Raw genomic sequence first — 24,370 nt, 5'->3', positions numbered from 1 at the left:
TTAACACACAAACTGAAACTAACTCCAAGTCAAAGAAAAAGTAGTGTTTATTTGGGTCAATTTCCTGGATTTATGGGAGAGGTGATCAAGACTTCAAAATAAAATCAGAGACAATGAGCCTCTTAAGTCAAACTTCATTCTATGAGTCCTAATTAGCCACACACTTACACACACACACAAAGCCCTGTGCAACCCCTACACTAATGACAAATAACAAATAAAGTGAGAATGAGGTTAGAATGCTTCATCAGTAAGTAAGTAACACTAAAGGCGTCACAGTCATTTCCCATCGTGATCGGCAAGGACCAACAGCTTGTAGATTGTCCCGGGATGGGCTGACAGCAGAGCAAATATTACGACACGCAACACTTTCAGCTCCCAAAAGTCTTAATACGTAATGCCATGAGCTTTCAGGACAACTTTGAAAGTTGTCAACTTTCCAAAACAACATTCCAGTCTTCCTGACGTTCTTCATCCTTCCTTCCTGCGTTGGCCACTATGCTGAAATCCAAACACACATCTTTGGTTTGGAGCTTCAAACGATTGTGCTCTTCTGTTCTTTCGCCCCTCTTTTATTCATTGCATACAGCTAACGCCACAAAAAGAAACCATTCTTTGTCTTCAGATTAACATTGTGTGGGGGTGTGTACACTTTGAGATGTCCAATTGACTGCTGAAATAATTGTGGAGTTTGCGTGATGACTTTGTGCTAACACAGCAGGCGAGTTAGCCTCCTGGGCTTGAAAACAAAACAAACAAACAGCAGTAAGCCTCAGGAGCTAAAATGATCACACGATCACTATCAAAACACTTAACCTGTTTCCCTGGTAACATAAGACACGCTGAAGCTCTCTCTCACACACACACACACACACACACACACACACACACACACACGCACGCACGCATACACACACACACACACACACACACACACACACACACAGTGTACAGCACATAGTACTGAATATTCTGTGTAGTGAGGCTCAGGGTCAAAGGTCAGTGGGGGCTTGCTGGTTTTTGAGGTCAGGCTCACTGAACTGTCGTCTCATGCGCGGAGGTGGAGCGGTGAAACCCCACCCACTCAAGGGCAGGCCCAGGCCTAGGATGATTTCAGCAGGAGGAGGTGGGGCAGGACGAGGCAGGCTATGGTAGTTTGGGAAAGGGGGGGGCTGGAATGGTGCATTGTGGGAGTTGTAGTATGGATGATGAAAATTATGATGTTGGTTGAAATAGAAGCCTGCATCCCTGTCCCTCCCACCTGTCTCTCCTCCCGGCGCGGGCGAAACCCCCCTCCTCTGGCTTGGTCTTACTTGGTGACCTCCGCCCCTGTGATGCCGATCGTTGATGTGGTTACTGTTGCCGGGGCTTGAGCTGTCGAATGAGTTTCGGCGATAACGCCGCTGTTGCTGGGCACCCCCCTGGTTGCTTTGGTTACGCTGTTGCCAAGCACGATGTGGACTAGGGGTTCGAATGCGTGGTGGCGGTGCCTGGAAAGGGAGGGGCAATAGAGATGGAGGAGGTGGAGATTTATAGCTCATCTCTTCCTCCCCTCCCTCTGCTCCCCCTCCCTCCTCCAGACCCAAAGCCAGAAGAGCAACATCGGCGGGTCCCCATGAAAACCGGTGGGCAGGGTTACTCTTGAAGGGAAACTTGAGCTTGCACTCCTGGGGAGGGATGAAGCGTCCAGTCCCTGGAAGGTGCACGGGCATGGTAGGGGACGTTTGACCTGCACAGGGTGTAATGATAGTGTGGGACAGTGTGTACGGGTAGTAAAAAGCCAGTATGAATGTTCTTTTTACCTTGGTTTTGGTTCTGACTGAGACCTCGCAGTTTCTTGCTGATGTTCTGCTGCTGCAGGTTGAGAATTCTCTGCTGTTCCTGTTTCAGCCAACGGAGGCGCCCTCTCCTGAATGCCGGATCCTCATCCATCAAACGCTTCACCCTGGTCTCCGGCACATCAGTTTCCTGGTCCCTGTGAGGAGCCTCGCCCCCTTCTTCGCTGTTCACCTCATCGTCCTAGAAGGGAAGGTCGCCTTAAGTTGGGCTCAAATTCAGTGGGCGTGTCCAAAACAGGTGTCTACGGCGCACCTCGACAGGTATGACACTCTCCATCTTGATCATTCTGTCACGGAGCGCTTTGATTTCCTCATCCTTCATGTTGTTCTGCAGTTTCACTTCCTGTGGGCCCATGTGCACATCACACATGTGCGCAAACGTGCACTGGGACCTTGTTCACCTCTCACTCACCTCCAAAATGTCAGTTAGCTTGTCAATGTGAGCCTTCAGGTCGTATGCCTTTGCTTTTCCTCCTTCTCCTGCCTCTCCTCCTCCGCCCCCTCCACCGCCCTCCTCAGGGGGTGGGGTCCTCTCCTCACCAATGCCCACTGTGTCACACACGTCCTGGGCCACCACCCTCCAGCTGTCCTTCTCATTAGCGTCCTTCTTGCTGTACATGCGGCACAGCTCCTTCATCTTGACGATGGACAGTGCCTCAATCTCCTGGCGGGAATGACGGAAGTCTCCCAATGCCACCTGAGGTGAGCGAGTCACTTTTTAACATGTTGACTTGTGACACAGCTACAAGCGGCACATGACATTGTATAGGCACACGGGCGTGTGTGGTATACCTCGTAGCAGATCTCCTTAACGGCCTGCAAGCGGAGATCCTCCATGGTGACACGTTTTGGGTCTTTGCTGATCCGCCTCCGCTGAGGGATCTGATAGACCCTTTGAGGCTCCCTCCTTTTCCCGCTACTTGGAAGACCACAGCGCTTTACGATGGACTGCACCTGCAGCACACAGTCAGTCAGTCAGTCAGTCAGTCAATCAATCAATGTTTATTTATATAGCCCTAAATCACAAGTGTCTCAAAGGGCTGCACAGTCAAAAGATAGACAGTCGGATAGATGGTCAGACAACCTTGTTGGCAGGTAGTTTCTCTCTGAGGGAGGAGATCAGTCGCCAGCTTTCCTCACAGGAACGTTTGTCAGAATCATCTCCACTGTCACTGTCCGCATACTGCACATAAACACAGACGAGCAGGAGGTTATAGGTCAAGTCTGATGCTTGTAGTGAAGAAGAAGAAGGAGACGGACCAGCCTTTGTTGCTCAAGCAGCAGGTCGGCCTCCTCCTTCTCCTTGCGGTACTGAGTCTCCATGTCCTGAAGCCTGCAACATCAATCAGAAGGCTGTCAATCAATCAATGCCAGGACCAAAGGGACAGAGGTTAGAGGTCTACCTCTTCTCCATCTCTAATTTGATGTCAATGCCTTGTTTCTCCAGCAGCTCCTTTTGAGCGTAGTTCCAGTCCTCAGGCTCCCCCTGTTGGTCTGCTGGGGCGCTGCGCTCCCGCTCCAGCCGCGCCTGCTCCGGGTGGTTAAAGCGGAACACGTGATTCTTCCCCATAACGATGCGGTTACCTACCAACCAGGATGTAAACAAGCTTAGGGCTGCATCCAGTGGTCATTATCGTACCACTCCCGCCATTTTTTAACCTCACCTTGTTTGAGAACCACAGCCTCAGTGATCTGCTTCCCGTTGACATAAGTCTCTGCCCCCACCAGCGGCTCCAAAATGATCACCACTGCAAAGACATGTTGACATATCTCACACACAAGTCATGTGACACATTGAACAGCCTTTAGGTCACAGAGCTTGTAACGATACCTGACACACTTCTAGGCAGCTTTTAGACACAGACACACAAAGAGAGAAAGTCACTCTTACACACAAACACTTACACACACACACACAGTCACCAGCACAGGGTATGCATGCTCACCTTCTCCTTGCTCGTTAGTTTCACTCACAAACACACAGTGGATCTCCTTAATGAAATGGCCAGACAGCTTAATGTCCACATCCTGCTGTCCCACTCTGTCAAACACAAAAGTTAATTGTCTCCTCTACTTTCATGTGCACATAAAGTAGAAAAAGATAATGTCCTACCTGGTGAATCCTTCCTTGATGTAGTACAGGAGACACTCAGACATGAGGGGGTCCTCGTTCAGGTTGACCAGGTGAGGCGTCTGCAGACACACACACACACACATTGAAGTGAGTGAAGAGACATACAATTACAATAACTAGTCTGGTCACACAACACTCACTCCTTTTGGCGAGAATACACCAAGAGTCCCTCCATCTTCTTTAATGGACACGCCCATCTCTGCCAAGAGCGCTTCCCTTTGACACACACAAGTTGACACATTGCAAGAGAAGAACAAAAGAGCTTAGCTTACCTCTCCAAACGAATGGATTCCGTCTTCCTTAACTTATCCTCCCAAGTCTCATTGAGCTCGGCCATAATTTTCTCTGTTTCCTGACACACACACACACACACACACACACACACACACACACATGAAAGAGAACATGTCTGCTGTGACATCACAACCATCACAATCATACCAGCAGTCTCTCAGCTGCTTCCTCTTTACTGATGGTCTCTGTAGCATCAACCTCCTCTCCAGCAGGAAGATGATTGACAGTTGCTGACTCATCTGGGCCCAGAGAAGAGGTCAGAGGTTGTGTGACTTTCCAATACGAGGACAGACACGAACATAAGTTGAAACATACCTGAAGAAGCAGAGTCTTTCTGATTGGTGATCCCATTAGCTGTGATGGTCAGCGGTGAGGACACGCCTACTAGGGAGGAGCCATTGTTGTTGGCTGCGACAAGGAGAGAGGGTCATGTTTCTTTTGGAATGCACGCACACACACAGCTGTAAATACACGCCTTTAAACATACCACACATGCCATCCACGCACACACTTAACACTTGCATAGTGCACGTGGAAGTCTAGATCACCACGTGTTGCCCTAAATGCGCATGCGGACACATACACACACACAATGGGGATGTAAAAATATCAACAAAATCAAAATATCACGGTATTAGGGACACGGTACAATATTAATGTGGTATATGCCCCCCTAAAAAGACTTAAATGCCATAGTTTGTAAAATGAAGTGGCAGGAATGTTTAAGACAGGGGTCTCAAACATGCGGCCCGCGGGCCGAGACGTTTTTGTGCGGCCCCCACCTTAATATGAATGTTTAATGTTAGTGCGGCCCGCGAGTTTTATATGAATGGCGCTTGACAGCGCTGTGTGCGGAGCTGAAGCATTCTTGCCAACCCTCCCAAAATCCGTCAACAATACTGAGGACAACAATATTGAAGACACGAGATTTAGCGTCCACTTTTTCTCCATACAAACAATGTGCCTGCTCAGTCACATGTTATATGCGGCTTCAACAAAAACACGCAAGTGACTGCAATGCATACTTAGTCAACAGTCATTGATTGATTGAGACTTTTATTAGTAGGTTGCACAGTGAAGTACATATTCCGTACAATTGACCACTAAATGGTAACACCCGAATAAGTTTTTCAACTTGTTTAAGTCGGGGTCCACTTAAATTGATTCATGATACAGATATATACTATCATATATACTATCATCATAATGCAGTGATCACACAAGATAATCACATTGAATTATTTACAATCAGGGGTGTGGAGGGGGGGGGGGTATAGGATATGGACAGCAAGTAGTGGACATAGAGAGAGAGAGAGAGAGAGAGAGAGAGATCAGAAGGCATAAGAAAAAGTATCTGCATTTGATTGTTTACATTTGATTATTAGCAATCCGGGGAAGGTGTTAGTTTAGGGTTGTAGCTGCCTGGAGGTGAACTTTTATTGCGGTTTTGAAGGAGGATAGAGATGCCCTTTCTTTTATACCATTTGGGAACGCATTCCACATTGATGTGGCATAGAAAGAGAATGAGTTAAGACCTTTGTTAGTTCGGAATCTCACCTTTGTTAGTCATACATGTCACACTGAGGGTGGCCGTATAAAAAAAAAAACTATCAATGTTACAAATATGCGCCACAATGTGAACCCACGCCAAACAAGAATGACAAACACATTTTGGGAGAACATCCACACGTAACACAACATAAACACAACAGAACAAATACCCAGAATCCCTTGTAGCCCTAACTCTTCCGGGCTACAAGGAATCTACCTATCATGGTGTGGTATATGGCTCTCGAGGCCCGAACATTGACGTCACTTGCGCGATGCAAGCAGAGAAACGTTTCTCACTCACTCACTCACTCACTCACTCACTCACTCACTCACTCACTCACTCACTCACTCACTCACCCGGGAGAGAAGAGCAGTCCGGTAGCTTCCGAAGGACCGAGTGACAATACAAAACTGTGGTGCACTGGACCCCAGCGCTGATACTCCGACAGAAAGTCGCTGGGCGAATCGGACGTGTAACACATTAGTTGTGATCGGGGCTAATTCTGCTACCGTAACTGTAAACTCCACAGCGAGCCACCCCAACCCCTCCCCCTCGGCTCCAGACAAAGACGATTTGTGTTATTTGGGTCCAAAATACCCCTGCGTTAGTGGAAAAGCGGCAAATGAGTGAAAGGGAGAAACGTTGCCATGGAGACGAGGGTTGTCGTACGTGCCTGGCTGCAGTCACACGGCGACACCTGTCCGTCAGTAATAAAGTCCCCGATAACCTGGACCAATTCAAACCGTTATTTGTTTTTTTTATTGTTTAATTTGCATTGCCTCACACGATGAACACTACATATATTTTTTTATGATGCCATATAACACTCCGGGAGCCGTCACTTTTTCCCGGTACTTTCCGCCGACCGCCGTGTTGCTGTCGGGAGGAAAAGCGGAACGACACACATTGCAGAAATAACATTATTCTCCGTGCGTCGGTTAAATACAAATATATTCCACAACCCCAAACATGTCTTTTTCAAAGCGTGCAGTGAAGAGAAAGGTTAGTGATGAGCAAAGACAATTCCAGGAAAAGTGGGAGATGCAATATTTCTTTGTTGAGCACAGGGGCACCCCGACGTGTCTTATTTGCAAAGAGAAAGTTGCGGTGCACAAGAAATACAATTTAAAACGTCATTATACCACTAGACATGCTGAGGAGTATGCAAAATACCAGGGAGATGAAAGAGTGAACCGGGTTGCACATTATGTGTATGTGTATACATTGTTGCTGACTGGAGAAATCGAATTATTATTGTTAGAATAGAATAGAAAGTACTTTATTGATCCCTGGGGGAAATTCAGCACCACAGTTCGCTCACAATAGACAAGAATAACAATAAATAATATAATATATATAATATATTATATATATAATATATAAATAATATAAATATATTCTACATATACTCTACATTTAAGTGCAGTCAAGGAACATATGCATTATACAGTCTGATGGCTGTCGGTATGAAGGACTTCCTGTGTCGTTCCGTGTTGCATTTTGGGAGTCTGAGCCTTCCACCGAACGTGCTCATTCTCCCCGCAAGGTCCGAGTGTAGTGGGTGGGAGGTGTTGTCCATAATGGCTAGGAGTTTTGCTAGACTTCCCCTCTCTTGTTATTACTTATGACTGATTTATTTACTTAATTCTCATTTTGTTCATTTATATTTTGATTTTATTTTGTGTTGAAAATAAAAATAAAGACATTTAAAAATAATTGTTTTAAGAAATCTTTTCTTGCGGTCCAGCCTCACCCAGACTCTGCATCCAGTGGCCCCCAGGCAAATTGAGTTTGACACCCCTGGTTTAAGATAAACACACTTACTGTAATTGAAAACAAACATAATGCTAAAATGGTCTAATCATATTTATTTACTTCAAACAACAATTTTTAAGTACAAAGAATTGTGCAGAAACAGCCACTGTGTCTCAACTTTTACTTTCTGAAAAGTGGTGTCCTCTACAGTGGACATTTTTTCGATCAGTTTGGAAAATGCAGTTTCTCAGAAAAGTTAAATCAGATTTTAACTTTTGATAATGTAAATACCAGAGGTGGGACCAAGTCATTGCTGTGCAAGTCACAAGTAAGTCTCAAGTCTTTGCCCTCAAGTCTCGAGTCAAGTCCCGAGTCAAGACAGGCAAGTCCCGAGTCAAGTCCAAAGTCAAGACTGGAAAGTCTCAAGTCAAGTCCCAAGTCCTGCATTTTGAGTTTCGAGTCCTTTCAAGTCCTTTTAACCACATACTAATATTTTTACACAGATTGTGTATGCTTTTAAAACGCTGTATTTATTTATTAAAACAAGTGCATTTGAAATTGCAAGAAAAAAAATAGTGCTGACATAGCAATTCATAATAGCACTATTAACAGTAATTTTAATAGTTTAAACAATTTTAAACATTTAACTCATTCCTTTACAGAATAAACACATTTGCAAAAACAAACATTAACATACTATTGGTTGTATTTTATGAAAATAATATTACCACAGAGTTGAGAAGGAGCAAAGATATTCAATATTTGTATGTGAAAATCACAAATAAATCTTCTGGGGGAGGATGACGCCCCTACAGGGGTTTGGTTTACAAACTTTCAGCCCCACCTAAAACAAAATTCACCAGCCGCCACTGATTATGATGCATTCTCATTTTAGGCAAAATATAAGACAATACTTTCTTAACAGTATAATTGTAACCAGGAATAAGTCTTCAAGTAACAATATTCAAATACTAACATTGTTGGGTAAAACAGCATTTGGTTTTATTCTGAATGTAGTGAAACAAATTGGTGGTTTTAGCTGATATAAAGACTTTCAGGTGTTTATATATGTTTAAGTATTTGGCAGACGCTTTTATCCAAAGCGACATACATAAAAAATACATACATAACAATCACTGTAAACATTAACATTTAAGGGAAGAATGTAATACAAAATATCAATACAAAGTGTCAAGACAGAATAAACTCTCTGCTGCTGCAGCAACAGAGATACAGTCTATAGGTCCCTAGGATATATAGATATCTAATGTATTCATACATTGTTTATGTAGGATATACGCATGTATATATAACCTAATCATATTGTTTCTTCAATTTAAAAATAGCTTACCGTTTTTTCCCCCTTCTCTGGGATTATATTCCCAGTTTTGATCTCGGACGTCTGGTCACTTATAGCGTATAAGAATATTATATTACTGTTAAGCAAACTATGAATAATAAAACTTGCCAAAACATGTGTCCGTTATCATAGCTACACGTATGACAAAAAAACGCGTGAAAATCAGTGGTATTCAGTGAGGTAAAATGAATTAAATGCGCTGACAGTTCATTGCTCCTGACAAATGAATTGCACTGAGTGGAGCGGATCACCACTCCAAGATGGCGGCCCCGCGTCTCGTCTGCGCCAGTAGGCAGTAGCGCTCGATGCTGCGTACCCTTAAAACATGTCTATGGTTATAACGTTAGCAGTGAGTTTACAGCCTCACTGATTTAACTACACAGCAAATAAAAGTCATGTTACTTAGCCAATAAACGTTATCTTACATTCAAAACTTACCCTTCTTTGGGCAACTTCAAATGTCGAACGAAGTTGGAAGCTGTTGCGTCTCCGTCTGTAATATTCGAACTGCGTGATTTGCATACGCAATTAGTTTTTTGTTGACCAAGTTGTAGTTTTTATACCCGAACGAAACCAACTTTGGCATAATTGTTTCTCTCTGCCGCATTGTTTGACAACTCATGTTCATTGGTTGTCCTGCAATTTGATTGGATGAATGCTGTGTGATGAAAACAACGTATAACTAATTTGATTGGCTGTTGTACTGACAGCGCACCAGCTGACAGGCAGCACACACGCTGATAGACAGACAGACACGTACAAAATGAAAGATACGGAGCGCTCCCAAATAACTTTTTAAGCTTTTGGTTTTGGGGAAAGTAGCAAGTCATGTCAAGTCAAAAGGCTCAAGTCCAAGTGAAGTCACAAGTCATTGATGTTAAAGTCTAAGTCGAGTTGCAAGTCTCTTTACATTTTGTCAAGTCGAGTCTAAAGTCATCAAATTCATGACTCGAGTCTGACTCGAGTCCAAGTCATGTGACTCGAGTCCACACCTCTGGTAAATACCTCACAAATTGATGTTAAGCTTTGCTGGCTTTATCTTTTCCAGGTGTTGGTAGCTTATCAAGTACTGTAGCTTTGGTGTGCAGCTGGTGATTTCTCTCTACACAGCGTGCCTTGACTGAGTCTGTTTTGACTTGGAACACTTGAGACGAACATGGCGCGCTTTTACCTCTGTAATGTTTTCACCAGGGTTTGTTTGTCCCTTAATTAGCAACAAAACTCAAACAGTTATGAGAATTTTGATAAGTAACAATACCTGTTCTCTACTATGAAGTGGAACACACTTCACTTCCTGATTTCCTCTTTCTCTCCCTTTTACAGCGCTGAAAGCCGCCACTTTGCGGTTGCGCTGCACAGAATATTCTAGGAGATGTAGTTTATTTTCAGAACGCCAAAGCAAAAGTGCCAGAAAAAACTACACTCACTAAGTTTTGTTCAACACCGTCATGCCTTTTTTGATAAGATTTTGAAACCACAATACCGCGGTATCTAGAATACTGTTACACCTATAACACACACACAATATTAGTGCTAATAGTGTTAGTGTATGTATATGAAATGGTTAAAGCGTTTAACTCTCTGTACCGTGGTTGTGGATTAGCTCGTGCAGGCCCTGAGCAAAGAGAAGGTTTCGGAGTCGCTCCACTTCTCCTTTCAGCTCTCGGATCAGTTTGGCATTGGGGTCTTCATTGATGATGGCATTACAGCGGATCTGTTTGGCCCTGTCAGCATATCTGGACCGTGGTCAGATGAAAGAGGATCAGTCAGACGACGTGGAGAGGGTAGAATAAGAGGAGTTTGACCGCTAACCTCAAGGTGCTAAGCGTTTCTTCATAGTTGATGTCAGCAGGACTGAGAGCAGCAATCATGGCCGTGCGAGAGTTCCCCCCTAAAACAAACGTGAAATTCTGCCGTTAAATCTTCTCCGCGTCTGTCTTTTTCTGTTGGTCATGGTTGCTCACCAAGGTTCTCCTTTAGCAGCCAGGTCAGAACGGAGTCTCTGTAGGGAATGAAGTCACTTTTTCTCTTCTTGCTGCTTTGCTGGAGGAAGACGGGGAGAATTTGACAGAGGAAAATCTATCATCAACATGCTTTGACGGGTCAGTACCATGTCAGCCAGGGCGGAGATGACCTTTCCCAGCGTGGTTAGAGATTTGTTGATATTTGCTCCTTCCTGCAAGCCAATGTTACATTCACTTTCCAGACAACAAATATATGACAAAATTATGATCTCTGACCTTGAGGCGGGTGCCCTTTGCCCCCGAAGAGTCAGCACGTTCGCTTCCTGCTAAGTCCACCAGACTGATCTTACTGACCTGAGAAGACACTTGAGGTTCAAGTGTGCCCATTGTTAACACTCATGTGTGCAATCACCTTCTCTGTGTCCAATTGGGTCATATGATCTCGGCACCGCTGGCTGAATACAATGGTGAAGACGGCGTGGGATCTGGATGATGTCTCATTCATGTTTGTGGCCGCGACCGTCCTGTCAGGTCCAATCAGACACAATCGACCACAATCTTTCCAGTAAAGTCACCATCCATCTGTGTGTGTTAGACTTGCGTGATATAGACGGTATAAATTATATAAACTTGGCCAATGATGGAGCTTTTAATACTGTCGTTATGCATGTTGATGACACATTCTAGCTGTGTCCCGCAAATTTGACAGCAACAAGCTAACAAATGCATCGACACTCGCTAGCGCCTAATGTCCCTCAACAGTGCAAAGCCGCTTCTAAATCAGCAACCCTCACCTCCATGGTGTAATATAAACATTTTCTACAAGTATCATTATTATTGGAGAACGAGGAATGGCTAAACATGCTACACTACACACCTTAGAAGAATAAGCTAACTGCAAGCTAAACTCTTGAATGTAAACTAAGTGGGTGGTTTGATACCAAGTGTAGTATCAGTACATGGTCAATACTAAAGTGGTTGGATCGATATTTTTATTATCAAAAAAATGTATTCTCAGGAAATAAGTCACCGAACACAGGAAGTCAAATAATTTAAATCGGAACCAATAGTAGAAAATAATTGTATTATTTAATTGATATTGTTACAACCCCAACTTGTGTTTTTGTCTTACTATAATTGTGATCAAAAATGAAATCATTCAGTAATCTTGAGCATTTGAAGCATCAGTTTCAGCATTGATTTGACCAATACTGCCTCTGTAACTACTTGGTATTGGATTGATACCTACATTTGTAGTGTCGCTCAAAACTAATGTAAAGTATTAAAACAACAGTGTGCTAATTACATTTTAACAGAAGTGTAGATAGAACCATGTTACAACTAGGGATGATACTCAAAACCGGTTTTCCCGGTTGTTCGATAAGAAAAGAACCGAGTCCTCGGACTCGAATCCCTTTTTGAGAACCGGTACCCGTTATCGAGACCACTATAGTAAAGAAAAAGAGTTGGTTCTTTATTCGAATCCCTCGGAACGAATCCCATCCCGACCAGAAATGCTCCGTGTGACATGACAAGAAATCAGTCACGTAGCTCAGTCATTAGGCGCAGATAGCGAAAGCAGGAAAAAAATGGACGGGAAAAAGCGCTTCAAGGTGTAATAAAGTTCAAAACAAAAGGTATTGTCCAATGAATAACTTTACTGAGAGATTTGAGCAGGGTACAAACACATGACGAATACTTTTACGACCAACCGGAAACATAGCAACCAGGCTAGCAACGCACCTCCTTTACGGCAGCTGTCGCAACGTTCTTAACGCAACCGCAGCACATACATATATAACATGATCTCCCTTTTTCAACTTTTGTTTTTCTTTCCTTGTAAACAAAACAAAATCACACTGTATATGTGTTGTCTGTCTAATTATAAATAATGCAGACGAGGTGTGTTGGCTGAGTTCTTGACGTTTACTTTCACCGGTGACGACATGCAACAACACTTTTCGGGGCTACCGCGCATGCTTGTCACTCCCGTTGCATGCTGGGTAGTGTAGTTGTTATATTCCCTAGCTCATAACATCTTTCCCCCATAAAGAAATAATGTTAACTCAATAAAGTGTATTTCTTTTTTTAGCTTTAACTTTTCATTTTTTAGCATTGTAACTACATTTGCAAACAACTTTTCTCTTCATAGAATTTTCTTTCAATAAAGAAATAAAGTGCAAAAATGTCAAAGCATCATAAACAGTTATGTCAAATAGCAGCAGAAGTGCACTTTTTGGAGAGCTGTATTATTTTTAGTTTTGTGCCCAAGGGACTGATTTTATTTAACACTATATTATTATTTATACACCTATAGTGATCACAGAGACAGGTTGTTTTTGTGTTACTGTATATATTTGTTTTTCTGAAAAATCCCACTTGTTAGAGTGTCCGCCCTGAGATCGGTAGGTTGTGAGTTCAAACCCCGGCCGAGTCATACCAAAGACTATAAAAAAATGGGACCCATTACCTCCCTGCTTGGCACTCAGCATCAAGGGTTGGAATTGGGGGTTAAATCACCAAAATGATTCCTGGGCGCGGCACCGCTGCTGCCCACTGCTCCCCTCACCTCCCAGGGGGTGAACAAGGGGATGGGTCAAATGCAGAGGACAAATTCAGAGGACAAATTTCACCACACCTAGTGTGTGTGTGACTATCATTGGTACTTTAATATACTTTTGGTAACAACAGTCAATATTTATTTATTTTATTTTATTTTTTTAGGGGGGTAACAGTCAATATTTATTTATTTATTAGATTCAATTGTTTTCTTATATAATAAAAGTGAGCTTTTGTTAAACCAAATATTGTGTGGTTTTTTTCCAACCTATCTGGACTCGATAAGAGAATCGATAAGGAATCGGTTCGATAAGAGGATTCGATAATAGGCTCGAACTCGATAATTTCTTATCAAACATCATCCCTAGTTACAACAGAAAGTAACCAGCTATTAACAGTAAATTAGCAAATAGGTTATTAATAGTTTGGAGAAAATAATACAACCGGAAATGATGCAATATGTTATCGCATTGTCAGCAGTTAAATTAGGAGCATTTGTAACCCATTTGGAAATAGGTCTAATATAATTTACTTATCAAACAATACATTGTGATATGTATTGTTATCGCAGGAGGCTGCAATATATATTGTGTATGTGTGTGTGCGCGGGACAAGATGCCTGACCGGGCTTTGTTCCCAACATCCATCAGGTTGTGGATGTCCTTGAATCCAGTCACAGCCAGTTTGGACAAGTCCTCCACATATGGACCGAGGATGGGATGCTCTCGCACCCGTAGAGTCCCCTGTGACTTCGGGTTCAACAGATCCCGGACCCGCTCGCAGTAGATCTCCATGTAAGACACCTGAAACGGGACCAACCAGGAGGCATCAGCTGACAGCGTTGACCGGACTGATGTGTAAAGGAGTTTACCTCTACAGAATAGGTCAGGTCCGGATCCACATTGGCCCCAGTCCTCTGGAATAAGTCCTCACACAGCTAAAGACAAATGTGCCTTTAGTGGTCTGGTCAGAACCTTTCAGGTTGCTCATCCTCACCTGTGGTATGATGCCTTCCTGCCCCGCCTCCTGCTTTCCCATCATCGTGTAGCTTTTTCCCCCTCCAGTCTGGCCGTATGCAAATATACACACATTGTAACCTGTGGGAGAGAAAAATGCTCAGCGTTTATTTTTGACTTGTCAATGCATCAGCGCCTTTACCTTCGAATGCGTGCAGCAGCATCTCTTCTCCAATGTCTTGGTACACCTGACGCTGGCCCGCAAAAGTGGGATCGTCCGCCTGACCGCACACACACACACACACAGTCTGTAACAAGCTGGAACGTGTGTGTGCGCACGCACGTGTGACATTACCGTTGTGTGCGACCAGTAGGAGTGGTCAAAAGTGAAGTTCTTGGGTGCATCCTTGGGCTGTTTGGGATTAAGGATGCCTGAAAACCAAAAGAGTGTTTGTGTCATGGCTGTTAGTCACTTGCCCAAGGTGTGCGTGTGTCTTACAGGTGGTGTTCCCCTGCATCTGGATGACACACTTGGCGTTGCGGCCCGACTCTCTGGAGTTGAACGGGCGCACACGCACAGCCACCTTCACCGACGCACCGGCCATCTCTTGGCTCCGCCCACTCCACCGTTGGGTAGCCAATCAGAGAGCCACGTCAAATGTGGGGCTGAAAAACACATTTTTAACAAAATGTCCACGTTACTACCGTAATTTCCGGACTATAAGCCGCTACTTTTTCCCCTCGTTCTGGTCCCTGCGGCTTATACAAGGGTGCAGCTTATTTACGGCCTGTTCTTCTCCGACACCGACGAAGAGGATTTCGGTGGTTTTAGTACGCAGGAGGAAGACGATGACACAATGATTAAAGACTGACTTTTCATATACCGGTAGGCTGGTTATTTTGATAACATACAGGCGAGCACTTTGTATTACTTTGCACCGTTGTATTATTTGTACTCTGCACGAATGCTGTTCGCCATGTCAAAGATGTGAAAGTTTGATTGAATGATTGAAAGATTTATTGTTAATAAATGGGACGCTTTGCGTTCCCAAACAGTCATCTCTGTCCCGACAATCCCCTCCGTGGTAGCAGGAACCCCTATATACTACGGTAATTACACATCAAAACCCTGCGGCTTATAGTCGGGTGCGGCTTATATATGGAGCAATCTGTATTTTCCCCTAAATTTAGCTGGTGCGGCTTATAGTCAGGTGCGGCTTATAGCCCGGATATTACGGTACTTGACACGTTTTCAGCAGCTCACACCGACCCTCCCCCCCTCTTAAACTAATTGGTAGCTTGGTGTCTTCTTTTTGACAGGCTGTCATGACACACCCATGCCTCAGGACAACTAGTCACCTAGGAATATTCTTTGTGTGATTACAGAGGTAGAAGATGTAGATAAAGATCCACAGGTTGCAGCAAAGTCACAACAACATGCAGCTAAAAATATACACACATTGCTGAGATGCCTGCTGAGCACCACTTTAGCCACAAGCTAACTTTAGCATGTTGAACAGACTCAGAGAAGAATAATTAACTTCCATGTTTTGGGAATACTAGTTGTTACTAATTGTTCTCCCCGTGCCTGAGGACAAGAGAAGCCATTACAACTTTGCACATTAAGCATGGTGCATCTTGGTGAATGTTTTAAACAACAAGCTTGTTTGGAACCAGATTTTCATTGATTAGGGACACGATTTGCAGGATTCAAATCAGCGAGCACGTGACGGGGAGGAGTCATCATACGTCATCATCCCGTCCAAAACTATTGCGATAACACGTTTACACAACACGACTCGTCGTCTGTGACGTCATCCACCTCACCTATTACCTGAAGTCTCATGCAACTACCATCATGGCATGTCTGCGCCCGTGGGCTACTTCCGGTCCAGGCCTGTCCGTACCGGGACACACCGTCACAAAGTTGGGTGGGGGCGCTCCTGACACGCACGCACACGACCGAGTGAGCGCATATGACCCTTAAAAAGAGTACAAAAAAGTTGGATTACTTACGACGTGACGCAGGTGACGTCACCGGCCGCTGGAAAAGTGAGGACGAAAAGTTGTGGGCCGCGGCCGAGCGAAAGACTCCCAGGGCTCGGAGCACTCGACACCCGGCGGACTTTTGACGTCTTTCGGTCGTCCGCGCGAACGTGGTAAGCGGTCAAAGAAGACTATGGGTAGGGAAATTGGAGTTGGAATAACAGGAAAGAGGGGGGAGGCTGGCCGGTGGCGTGGCCGCGCGGCGGGTGCGAGCCTGAGTGCTGCCGGGCGCGCTCCCGCGACGGCCAAGTCGGCCGCGAGACTCGAGACCCTCATGGCCCCGCCCAGTATCGCTGGGCCCCGCCTTCTTCAGGCGGGAGGAGGCGGAGGTTTGACGGAGTTTTCAGTCCCGTAATCCAAAGTGTAGTCGAAATAAAGGTTAATTATTCATACAAATATATTTGAATATAGATGTGTGTGCTTATATGGATATATACAGTATGTGTTATTTCTGGCTGGGAATCAAGTCCATGCGTGTATCATACCACTAAGGTGCATACTGTTAGAACGTTTCAAAAAGCACAGGTTATATATGTGTACATACTATATAAATACAGGGCGGTCAGTACTAATATTTTATGTTGAGAAGTAGTTTCAAATATTAATATTAATATACCTAAGCTTCCGCTCGCACAATGCCAGCTGGGATAGACTTTAGCACACCTCAAACTTAAGCACTTATATAAAAAAAGATGTTTAAGATCCTTTAAAAATTCATATTGTTTCCCCTTTCAAACATTATGCCTTGGTTTCCCAATGTATTTTCTAGTACTGAGCTTTATTGTGAATCAGAACAAATGACATCACTTAAAAAAGTAATCTTGGTCCTGCTGCCAAACACACAAAGCAACGAGAATTCATACAAAAAAAGTCTATTTAAAAGAAGTCGAGGTCCTCCGGAGCATCCAGGTCTCTGTACTCGATTATGGAGCGTGGGTCTCCTCGCATGCCCCTACATGTGCACACACACACACGGTTACACATACTTAATACCACGTCAGGCGTGCACTCAATTAACTTTTTTTCACCTGTTGTTACGTTGTTTGTTGTGAAAGCCGCCTCCTAACTGACCCCGGAAGTTATCATAGGCACCACGGCCAGCTCCAAACTGGTTGGAGGGGAAATGAGGACCACCTATGAACACACGCACACACACGTACACACTCGTTAGGCTAGTGTGCTCTGACCTAAGGTGTTTTGTGAAAAAACGATTGTTACCAGGGAAGGTGTGCACAGGAGGCCTAATGCCAGGTGGATATCCCAGAAGGCTTTGCTGTTGTGGCAACTGACCAGGGAAGCCAGAGGAAGGAACTAAAAGCACACCAGCAGGAACAGTCATGATAGTATCCTACATTTCTCAGAAGTCCCGTACCACAGGTACTACCTTGCGCCGGGGGTGGGAGGGGCTTATTCTCAGGTAAGGCGGGTCTCTTGGCGTCCATCAGATAATTGTTAAAGAACTCCACCTCTTGTCTCACAGCGGCCACTTTCTCACCGTGTTTGTTTAAGATGTGTTTACGCACAAACTCTGGGGCCTAAATGGGAGTGTTGCCATAGAAATGGTATGGCAGTCAGGCCAAACATACACACACACATACATCCGTGATGGAGCTCACCTTAAACTTCTTCCCACTCAGAGGACAGAGCCACTTATCTTTACTAAGCTCCTGAGTGTTGGTGGACAGGAACTTCTCCACCTACATACACACACACACCTGGTCAAGTGTCGTGCTGACAGACAACATAACGATGTTGGTGGACGTGCAGCTCACTTCCTGATCCAGGTCTTTCTTGCCAAGGCGTGTGGCCTCGTCTGCATTCAGAACTTCAGACGGGCTCAGCAGAGGAGCCAGACGCTCCTCACACATCTTTTGATGTTCACTCACTGACCAATCACAACAAAGCACTCCTGCTCAAGCTCACAGGTAGACATGTATGTGTGTGTGCGCGTGTGTGTGCGTATGTAATGTGTATGTACCCTCGGCTGCAGTGATCTTGCCCACAGGTAGGGGTCCTCGCACATGGAAAAGTCCACAACGATGAGGCATCTCGTCCTCAGCGGGGTACTCACAGAAGTTGTAGTAGTCGACCGAGTGTACCAGACGCAAGTAGACCAGGAGTCTGTCCAGGACCTGCACACTTTAAACTAAATGAAACGCTCAACCAGACGGAGCTCTTTCTACCTTAAGCAACTTTTCATCCGTCTCCAAGGCAACTTCTGAAGACGTGGAGTCTTTGGCGTCGACCGCTTCGCCACTGTCGCAGCCCGTTAGCTCCTCCTCCTCGGCGCTGACCTCCTCAATGAGGTAGTCAGTAATGTTGTTGAGGACGGGGTTGGTCTCCATCTGCTGTTGCATAGTGGACATGTGGCATCGATGCCAAACAGGAAGTACAAAAGACTCAACCGGAAGTCGCACCTGTCCCTGCCAGAGATCGCCCCGCTGGTCCAACGCGTGCACGAGTCTGGCTGCCAGACGAATGTCGTTCCTCACTACAGGTTTGTGGTGCGTCAGGCCATTGACGCTGCGAACACGGCGACACAAATCTCTGTTGACCACAGGAGACAGCTCGCAGTCTCGGAGCTGCAAGGGCGGGAAAAGTTTGTCAGAGCACGGCTGGCATCACTGCCAGTCACATGTCAGTATGAGCGTTTACTCGGATGTTCTGCAGATTCCAACAGGTCTCCTTGATGTTGACGCTGCGGTCAAAGGTTACCCAGCATCGACGGAAGAACCTGACACACATACACACACCTTTAACTCTGAGCAGTCGAACCACTTTGATGTGACACACTCACCTCCTCTCTGGCTGAGGGTCCGAAAGCGCCACCCGCAGGAATCCCGGGTACCTGAGACACAACTACAAACATGGAGGTGGTGAGGGCGTCCCCAAAGGGAGGAGCCAGCAGTGTGAGACAAGCGTGTGGACTCACGGCGGTGATCTCCTCCTTGGAGACATCTGGCGGGATGCTCCTGATGAAAAGTGAGGTGGTGAGGTGGAGAGGCCTCGGCCTTGCCGGCGACTCTGCAACAAACCACCACGGTAATGTCATCGCCTGCATCACATCACTGGTGCGCCGCATGCTTACCTTGCTCTTCATCGTCCTCCTTTTCTCCATCAGAGTGGGAGGAGTCAGAGGCAGATCCTTCACCACTGTCAGCTGACATGCTCCGCTTCCTCTTCCTACCCTGCAGAAAGCAGATGTGATTAATATTGGCATGTTTTAATAACTAGGAAGTAGTATGACAGAAGCGACTGACTTTTTTGGGTTTTTTATCCTCTTTCTCTTCTTTTTCCTCCTCATCGTCTTCTTCCCCCTCCTCCTCCTCCTCCAACTCTTCCCCCTCCTCCTCCTCCTCCTCCTCATCTTTGCTCGGCTCCTTCTCACCATTCTGCTTGGCGTCCTCTTCCTTGTTCTAAGACGCAAATCGGCACCAAGTCAGTGCCACACCTAAGTGCTCATTCCTTTGGGTTGTTCTTACCTTTTGGCTTTGAGCCCCGCTCACCTCGTCACCGGCCGGCTGCTGGGACGACTCGCCGCTAACCGCTACAGGCAGATCCAGCACCTTCAGGTCCAAGTCTGTGCCTCCCTCCATCTTGATGACAGCTGTAAATGAGAGCACAATGTGAGGAAGGGCTCACCCATTAATCCCGGGAGTATTTTCTGTCTGCTCACCTGCATCCAGCAATTTGATGATGGCAGAGGCGTGCTCCATGTCCAGCGACACGCTGTCCATCCACTTGCTGTCTGACAGAAAGAGGAACACGCCCAGACGCAGTTTCAGTGCAGCCAAAGACTCGGCCTTACTGGTTCTGATGTCATCAGGGTGATATTTGGATCGGAACCACTCTTGGTTTTTGTGCTGGATGAAGAAGTCTTGCAGCTGCTGGCGTCGGAAGTCCACTTTATACTGATTGTAGCGCTTGACCGCCTCGGTTTCATCCACGGTGTCCTCCATGTTCAACAGGAAGTCCTGCGAACGGACACAAGGTCAGTCACGTCTCTGTGACATTCAAAGATGTTTGCCTCACCTTGAAGCTCCTCATAGTGGGGGGTCCAGGGGGCGGGAGGTCAGGATCCACCATTGCCAACCTGAGGGACAGCTTGACTTAATCTGTGTAAACATGCACCTGTCATGGCCGCGCACACGCACAAACACACACCTGCCCTGCAGCAAGTGACCTCCGTGATGTGGGTGAAGGTGAGGAAGGTCTGGGGGCCACCCCTGAGGGCCCATCCCTGGAAATGGCACTACACCTCCTCCATAGGGTCGTTCAAAGCGGTACGGTTCTCCCCTGTGGTCATCCCTGGCAGATGACGTCCTTAGTGAGTGTGTCAAGCCATGACGTGCATGTGGTCACTCACCAGTCTCTCCTCATGCGTTTGTGTTGAGGACTGACGTGTCTCGGTGGCGAAAATCTGTCTCTGCGACCACGATCGTAGTCCCGCCTCCTCTCTCTGCCGCGCTCCCAGTCCCTGAGAACGCACACACACTTGTTTACTCATCATGTGTGCCCTGGATGATTAACATTCTCTTTCAGGGAGGCACACCTGTCGGGCCAGTCATCCCGTCTCCTCTCTTCTCGCTCTCGAGAACGTTCCATGTCACTGCGCTCTCTTCTGAACTTGTCCCGCCTCCTCCTGTCAAACTCATCATCGCTGTCCCCCATTGGACTGCATCACCAGGAGGTGCAGCAAGGCGCACAAACGAAAAAAGAGCATTGATCAGTACCACCAATGTTGTTGACGGTCCCAATCGAGAAATGATTGCTGCTTAGTGTTGCCTGGCTTGAATCTACAAATGCATGCGGACTCAGATTCTGCAGGATAGATTTGAGTAATACGGACAATTTGTTTGAACCTGCATGAATTAAGATTACAACCAGCAGCTAAAAGTTACAGATCGGCGTTAGACGTCCAGTAGCTATCGTTAATAGCAGGAGAGCTAGCACCGCTAGCTAGCATGCTTGTTCTTAGATATCTCGTTAATTTTAAAAATGTTCGCGTTAAATTTAGCTTTACGTCTGAGAGTGGGTTTGAGAGTGAAACTATCGCATTTATGAGGACTTTTTACCTGGAACTTTGCCGGATAAAACACGAGACGTTATGCTCAGCTAACACAAGCGCTCCACCGCCAGAACGAACGACCACGACACTTCGAGGCGACTATGTCCCCCTAGTGGCTGGGAAGAAAATAGCACCTTGTGAACTTTTATGTACAACTGTATTAGTAACTGGTTCATAACTACATTCACCGTCCACAAACTGTCATAACTTTATCATTAAATCAATTCATTTAAACAGTAATGTTCACCCGCATTCCTTTTAAAAGACAGAGAGGCTGGCTACATATTTATTTGATCCATTTCATGTGTCCTTTAAGAGCATTCTGAGAAGTGCCAGAACAAGGCATTCCGCATGGGGGCGGCAGTGAGCTTCACGAGCCTTTTGTTAGTTGCCATTGGGACAATAGGCGAAGGAGTGAACAACATGGCGTATCGGTTGCCAGGTTACAGAAGTGTGTACAGTTTCACGGCTTCTGGCAGCTTCAGTTGAGCGTTTCCACTTAAACTGTGGCGCCTCCTGTTGCGTTGAGGTCACAAAGGGCGAGCTCAAACGACGATTGAAACTTGAAACCGTCGTGTTTGACAACAGCATCCCGTAGCCGCTGCTGGGTGGCTAGCGTTAGCACGTAAGCGATGACATACATGCTAAGCTAGCATGTTTAATATAAGTTTGATGCCAGCATGGATGGCAAACGTCAGCGCAGAAGCTATTATGATACATGCTAAATCATAATTTTAATGCTAGCACTTCAGCTATGATGATACATAACTTTAAACTAACGCACAAACTGTTGCTGATCCTGGGACTAGTGAAGGTGTGTCTTGGTTGTGTCCAGTGGTCCCGAGCTGTCCAATGGAGCGAGCAGACCGTCGACTGGTGAAGAATCAACCATATGATGAGAGTGTGGATGTGAGCGACTCGGCGGAGGACTCAAGCGTCTACAGGCGCAGTCAAGTAACAGTTGTCGGACGCCTCCATCCTTGAGTGGGCAGAGTAACTATCTGTGCTTTTGTAGGTGAAGTCCGGGAAGAGCTCAAGGGGGACTGGCCAGTTGTCAGCCCACAGCAGCAGTGACGAGTGTGATGAAGAGCGTGAGCCTCAGAGAGTCAAAGGGCCAATCAGCGGGCAGCCTGAGGTTAGCCTCAACGAGGAGGATGACGAGTCCGAAGAGGACTCCGAATCGGACTCCGATGACGACGACGAGACAGGCGAAGCTCCTGAGGGAGCGTACGACCCGGCCGACTATGCCAACTTGCCCGTCAGCACCGAGATCAAAGAGCTGTTCCAGTACATCGTACGGTCAGTTTGTCGCCGCCTTTCTGAGACAACCACATGCCGCTGACACTGCTGACTGTGTCCATCAGGTACACCCCTCAGTCCATGGAGCTGGAACACAGCCTGAGACCGTTCATTCCAGACTTCATCCCAGCCGTGGGCGACATCGACGCTTTCCTCAAGGTACCGCAATTACCTCATCTTGGTGGGGTCAAAGGTCACCACTTTGTCACACGCAGGTGCCAAGGCCAGACGGCAAACCCGACGGACTGGGAATGCTGGTTCTGGACGAGCCCAGCGTCAGGCAGTCGGACCCCACAGTTCTGTCGCTGTGGCTGTCTGAGGAGACCAAGCAGCACGGAAACACAGAGGTAAGACAAAAAGATACATCTCAGGGCGTTCAATCGTTCGCAGCTGGACTGCTTGGTTTGTCTTGGAAGACGTTTCGCAGCTAATCCCAGTAGGCTTCATCAGTTCGTGCTCATAGATCGGTCAGATCACTTGAAGCCTACTCGGATGAGCGGCGAAACATCTTCCAAGACCTGAGATGACAACGACCTGGATGAATGAGAACATTCATAGGTATACAAAAATATACACTTCTCACCTTCACCTCTCCTATATTCTTACATTTGTTTGGCAGGTGAAAGTGACAAGCGTGTCCAGTCCCCAGTCCAACCCTCGTGCCGTGGACAGCTGGGTGGACAGTATAGGCGCCCTGCACCGCTCCAAGGCAGCGGCCAGCGTGCAGTATGCGCGTGCCATGCCGGACATCGACGCCCTCATGCAGGAGTGGCCGCCAGATGTGGAGGAGACGCTGGGCCAGGTGCACCTGCCCCCCGCCCGCCTCAGCTGCAGCCTGCCGCAGTACTGCGACGTCGTGTGCGCCCTGCTGGACATTCCTGTGTACAGCAGCCGCATCCAAGCACTGCACCTCCTCTTCAGCCTTTTCCTGGAGTTCCGAGACTCGCAGCACTTTGCACGCACTTGACGCCCTACATGCTCACACTTGACGCTCTCAATGCCAAGAACATCAACTCTAACTTTTTACTCCTGCAATGTCTTTACCATCTTTTTGGGGGGGAGAATTCAATAAAAAACTGAGGTGGAGCCTTTTAGTAACCTTAGGCATGTTGTTGTTTGTCAGTGTAAAGCAGGTGGCGGTAGACTGGTAGTGCACTACACTTCCCAACATCCAAATATTATTTTTTCCTAGAAAGAAAAATGACATAATTCTGCAACCAAAATATTGAGAGAAAAAAAGGAATAAGTAAATAAAAAGTCCATCCATTTTTTACCGCTTGTCCCTTTTGGGGTCGCGGGGCGTGCTGGAGCCTATCTCAGCTACACACGGGCGGAAGGCGGGGTTCACCCTGGACAAGTCACCATCTCATCACGGGGCCAACACAAATAAACATTCACACTCACATTAACACACTAGGGTTCAATTTAGTGTTGCCAATCAACTTATATAAAAAGTCATTTATTTCAAATAAAGACATTTTTAGAAATCAGATAATTAAAACATCCAGCAAAAAAATATATTTTTAGAGACTATATTATAAATTG

General features: G+C 46.1%; 3 protein-coding genes across 8 annotated transcripts; 1 reads left to right on the top strand and 2 right to left on the bottom strand.

The window, feature by feature from the left end:
- Nucleotides 1–29: 29 nt before the first annotated feature.
- kif1c (kinesin family member 1C) lies at nt 30–16,718 on the bottom strand. 2 transcript variants are annotated; one of them, XM_062065454.1, is made up of 28 exons: nt 16,429–16,718; nt 14,912–15,078; nt 14,768–14,844; nt 14,615–14,693; nt 14,453–14,553; nt 14,328–14,393; nt 14,081–14,259; nt 11,310–11,421; nt 11,174–11,251; nt 11,044–11,109; nt 10,898–10,976; nt 10,746–10,824; nt 10,521–10,669; nt 4,582–4,674; nt 4,414–4,505; nt 4,245–4,324; nt 4,113–4,188; nt 3,952–4,031; nt 3,785–3,879; nt 3,503–3,586; nt 3,242–3,422; nt 3,099–3,171; nt 2,923–3,021; nt 2,631–2,792; nt 2,251–2,535; nt 2,092–2,181; nt 1,803–2,019; nt 30–1,729 (listed from the first exon to the last, which is right to left on the bottom strand). In XM_062065454.1, exons 2-28 carry the CDS (start codon nt 15,015–15,017, stop codon nt 993–995), a joined length of 3,615 nt encoding a protein of 1,204 aa, XP_061921438.1. In that variant the 5' UTR covers nt 15,018–15,078; nt 16,429–16,718; the 3' UTR covers nt 30–992. The 2 variants fall into 2 exon arrangements, with proteins under 2 accessions (XP_061921438.1, XP_061921439.1); XM_062065455.1 differs by lacking the exons at nt 14,328–14,393; nt 14,453–14,553; nt 14,615–14,693; ... (1 more) ...; nt 14,912–15,078; nt 16,429–16,718 and having other exon boundaries at nt 11,310–11,479; nt 14,081–14,221.
- ift46 (intraflagellar transport 46 homolog (Chlamydomonas)) lies at nt 16,297–24,035 on the top strand. 4 transcript variants are annotated; one of them, XM_062065465.1, is made up of 6 exons: nt 16,297–16,571; nt 22,362–22,480; nt 22,542–22,825; nt 22,891–22,984; nt 23,041–23,172; nt 23,445–24,034. In XM_062065465.1, exons 2-6 carry the CDS (start codon nt 22,379–22,381, stop codon nt 23,790–23,792), a joined length of 960 nt encoding a protein of 319 aa, XP_061921449.1. In that variant the 5' UTR covers nt 16,297–16,571; nt 22,362–22,378; the 3' UTR covers nt 23,793–24,034. The 4 variants fall into 4 exon arrangements, with proteins under 4 accessions (XP_061921449.1, XP_061921446.1, XP_061921448.1 ...); XM_062065462.1 differs by lacking the exon at nt 16,297–16,571 and adding an exon at nt 21,182–21,296 and having other exon boundaries at nt 23,445–24,035; XM_062065464.1 differs by lacking the exon at nt 16,297–16,571 and adding an exon at nt 21,900–22,151 and having other exon boundaries at nt 22,336–22,480.
- LOC133661899 (serrate RNA effector molecule homolog) lies at nt 17,218–21,700 on the bottom strand. Of its 2 annotated transcripts, XM_062065457.1 has the most exons (21): nt 21,534–21,700; nt 21,011–21,133; nt 20,825–20,935; nt 20,623–20,766; nt 20,491–20,551; nt 20,135–20,432; nt 19,941–20,065; nt 19,719–19,874; nt 19,547–19,646; nt 19,391–19,482; nt 19,256–19,317; nt 19,114–19,192; nt 18,876–19,040; nt 18,642–18,803; nt 18,437–18,590; nt 18,231–18,343; nt 18,075–18,155; nt 17,843–17,993; nt 17,677–17,769; nt 17,487–17,592; nt 17,218–17,410 (listed from the first exon to the last, which is right to left on the bottom strand). In XM_062065457.1, the coding sequence occupies exons 2-21, from the start codon at nt 21,127–21,129 to the stop codon at nt 17,335–17,337; spliced, it is 2,448 nt and encodes an 815-aa protein (XP_061921441.1). In that variant the 5' UTR covers nt 21,130–21,133; nt 21,534–21,700; the 3' UTR covers nt 17,218–17,334. The 2 variants fall into 2 exon arrangements, with proteins under 2 accessions (XP_061921441.1, XP_061921440.1); XM_062065456.1 differs by having other exon boundaries at nt 18,642–19,040.
- Nucleotides 24,036–24,370: the final 335 nt, after the last annotated feature.

Source organism: Entelurus aequoreus, linkage group LG12 (genome assembly GCF_033978785.1).
Source record: "Entelurus aequoreus isolate RoL-2023_Sb linkage group LG12, RoL_Eaeq_v1.1, whole genome shotgun sequence".
Lineage (NCBI taxonomy): Eukaryota > Metazoa > Chordata > Actinopteri > Syngnathiformes > Syngnathidae > Entelurus > Entelurus aequoreus.
This window is presented reverse-complemented; position numbering and strand designations above follow the sequence as displayed.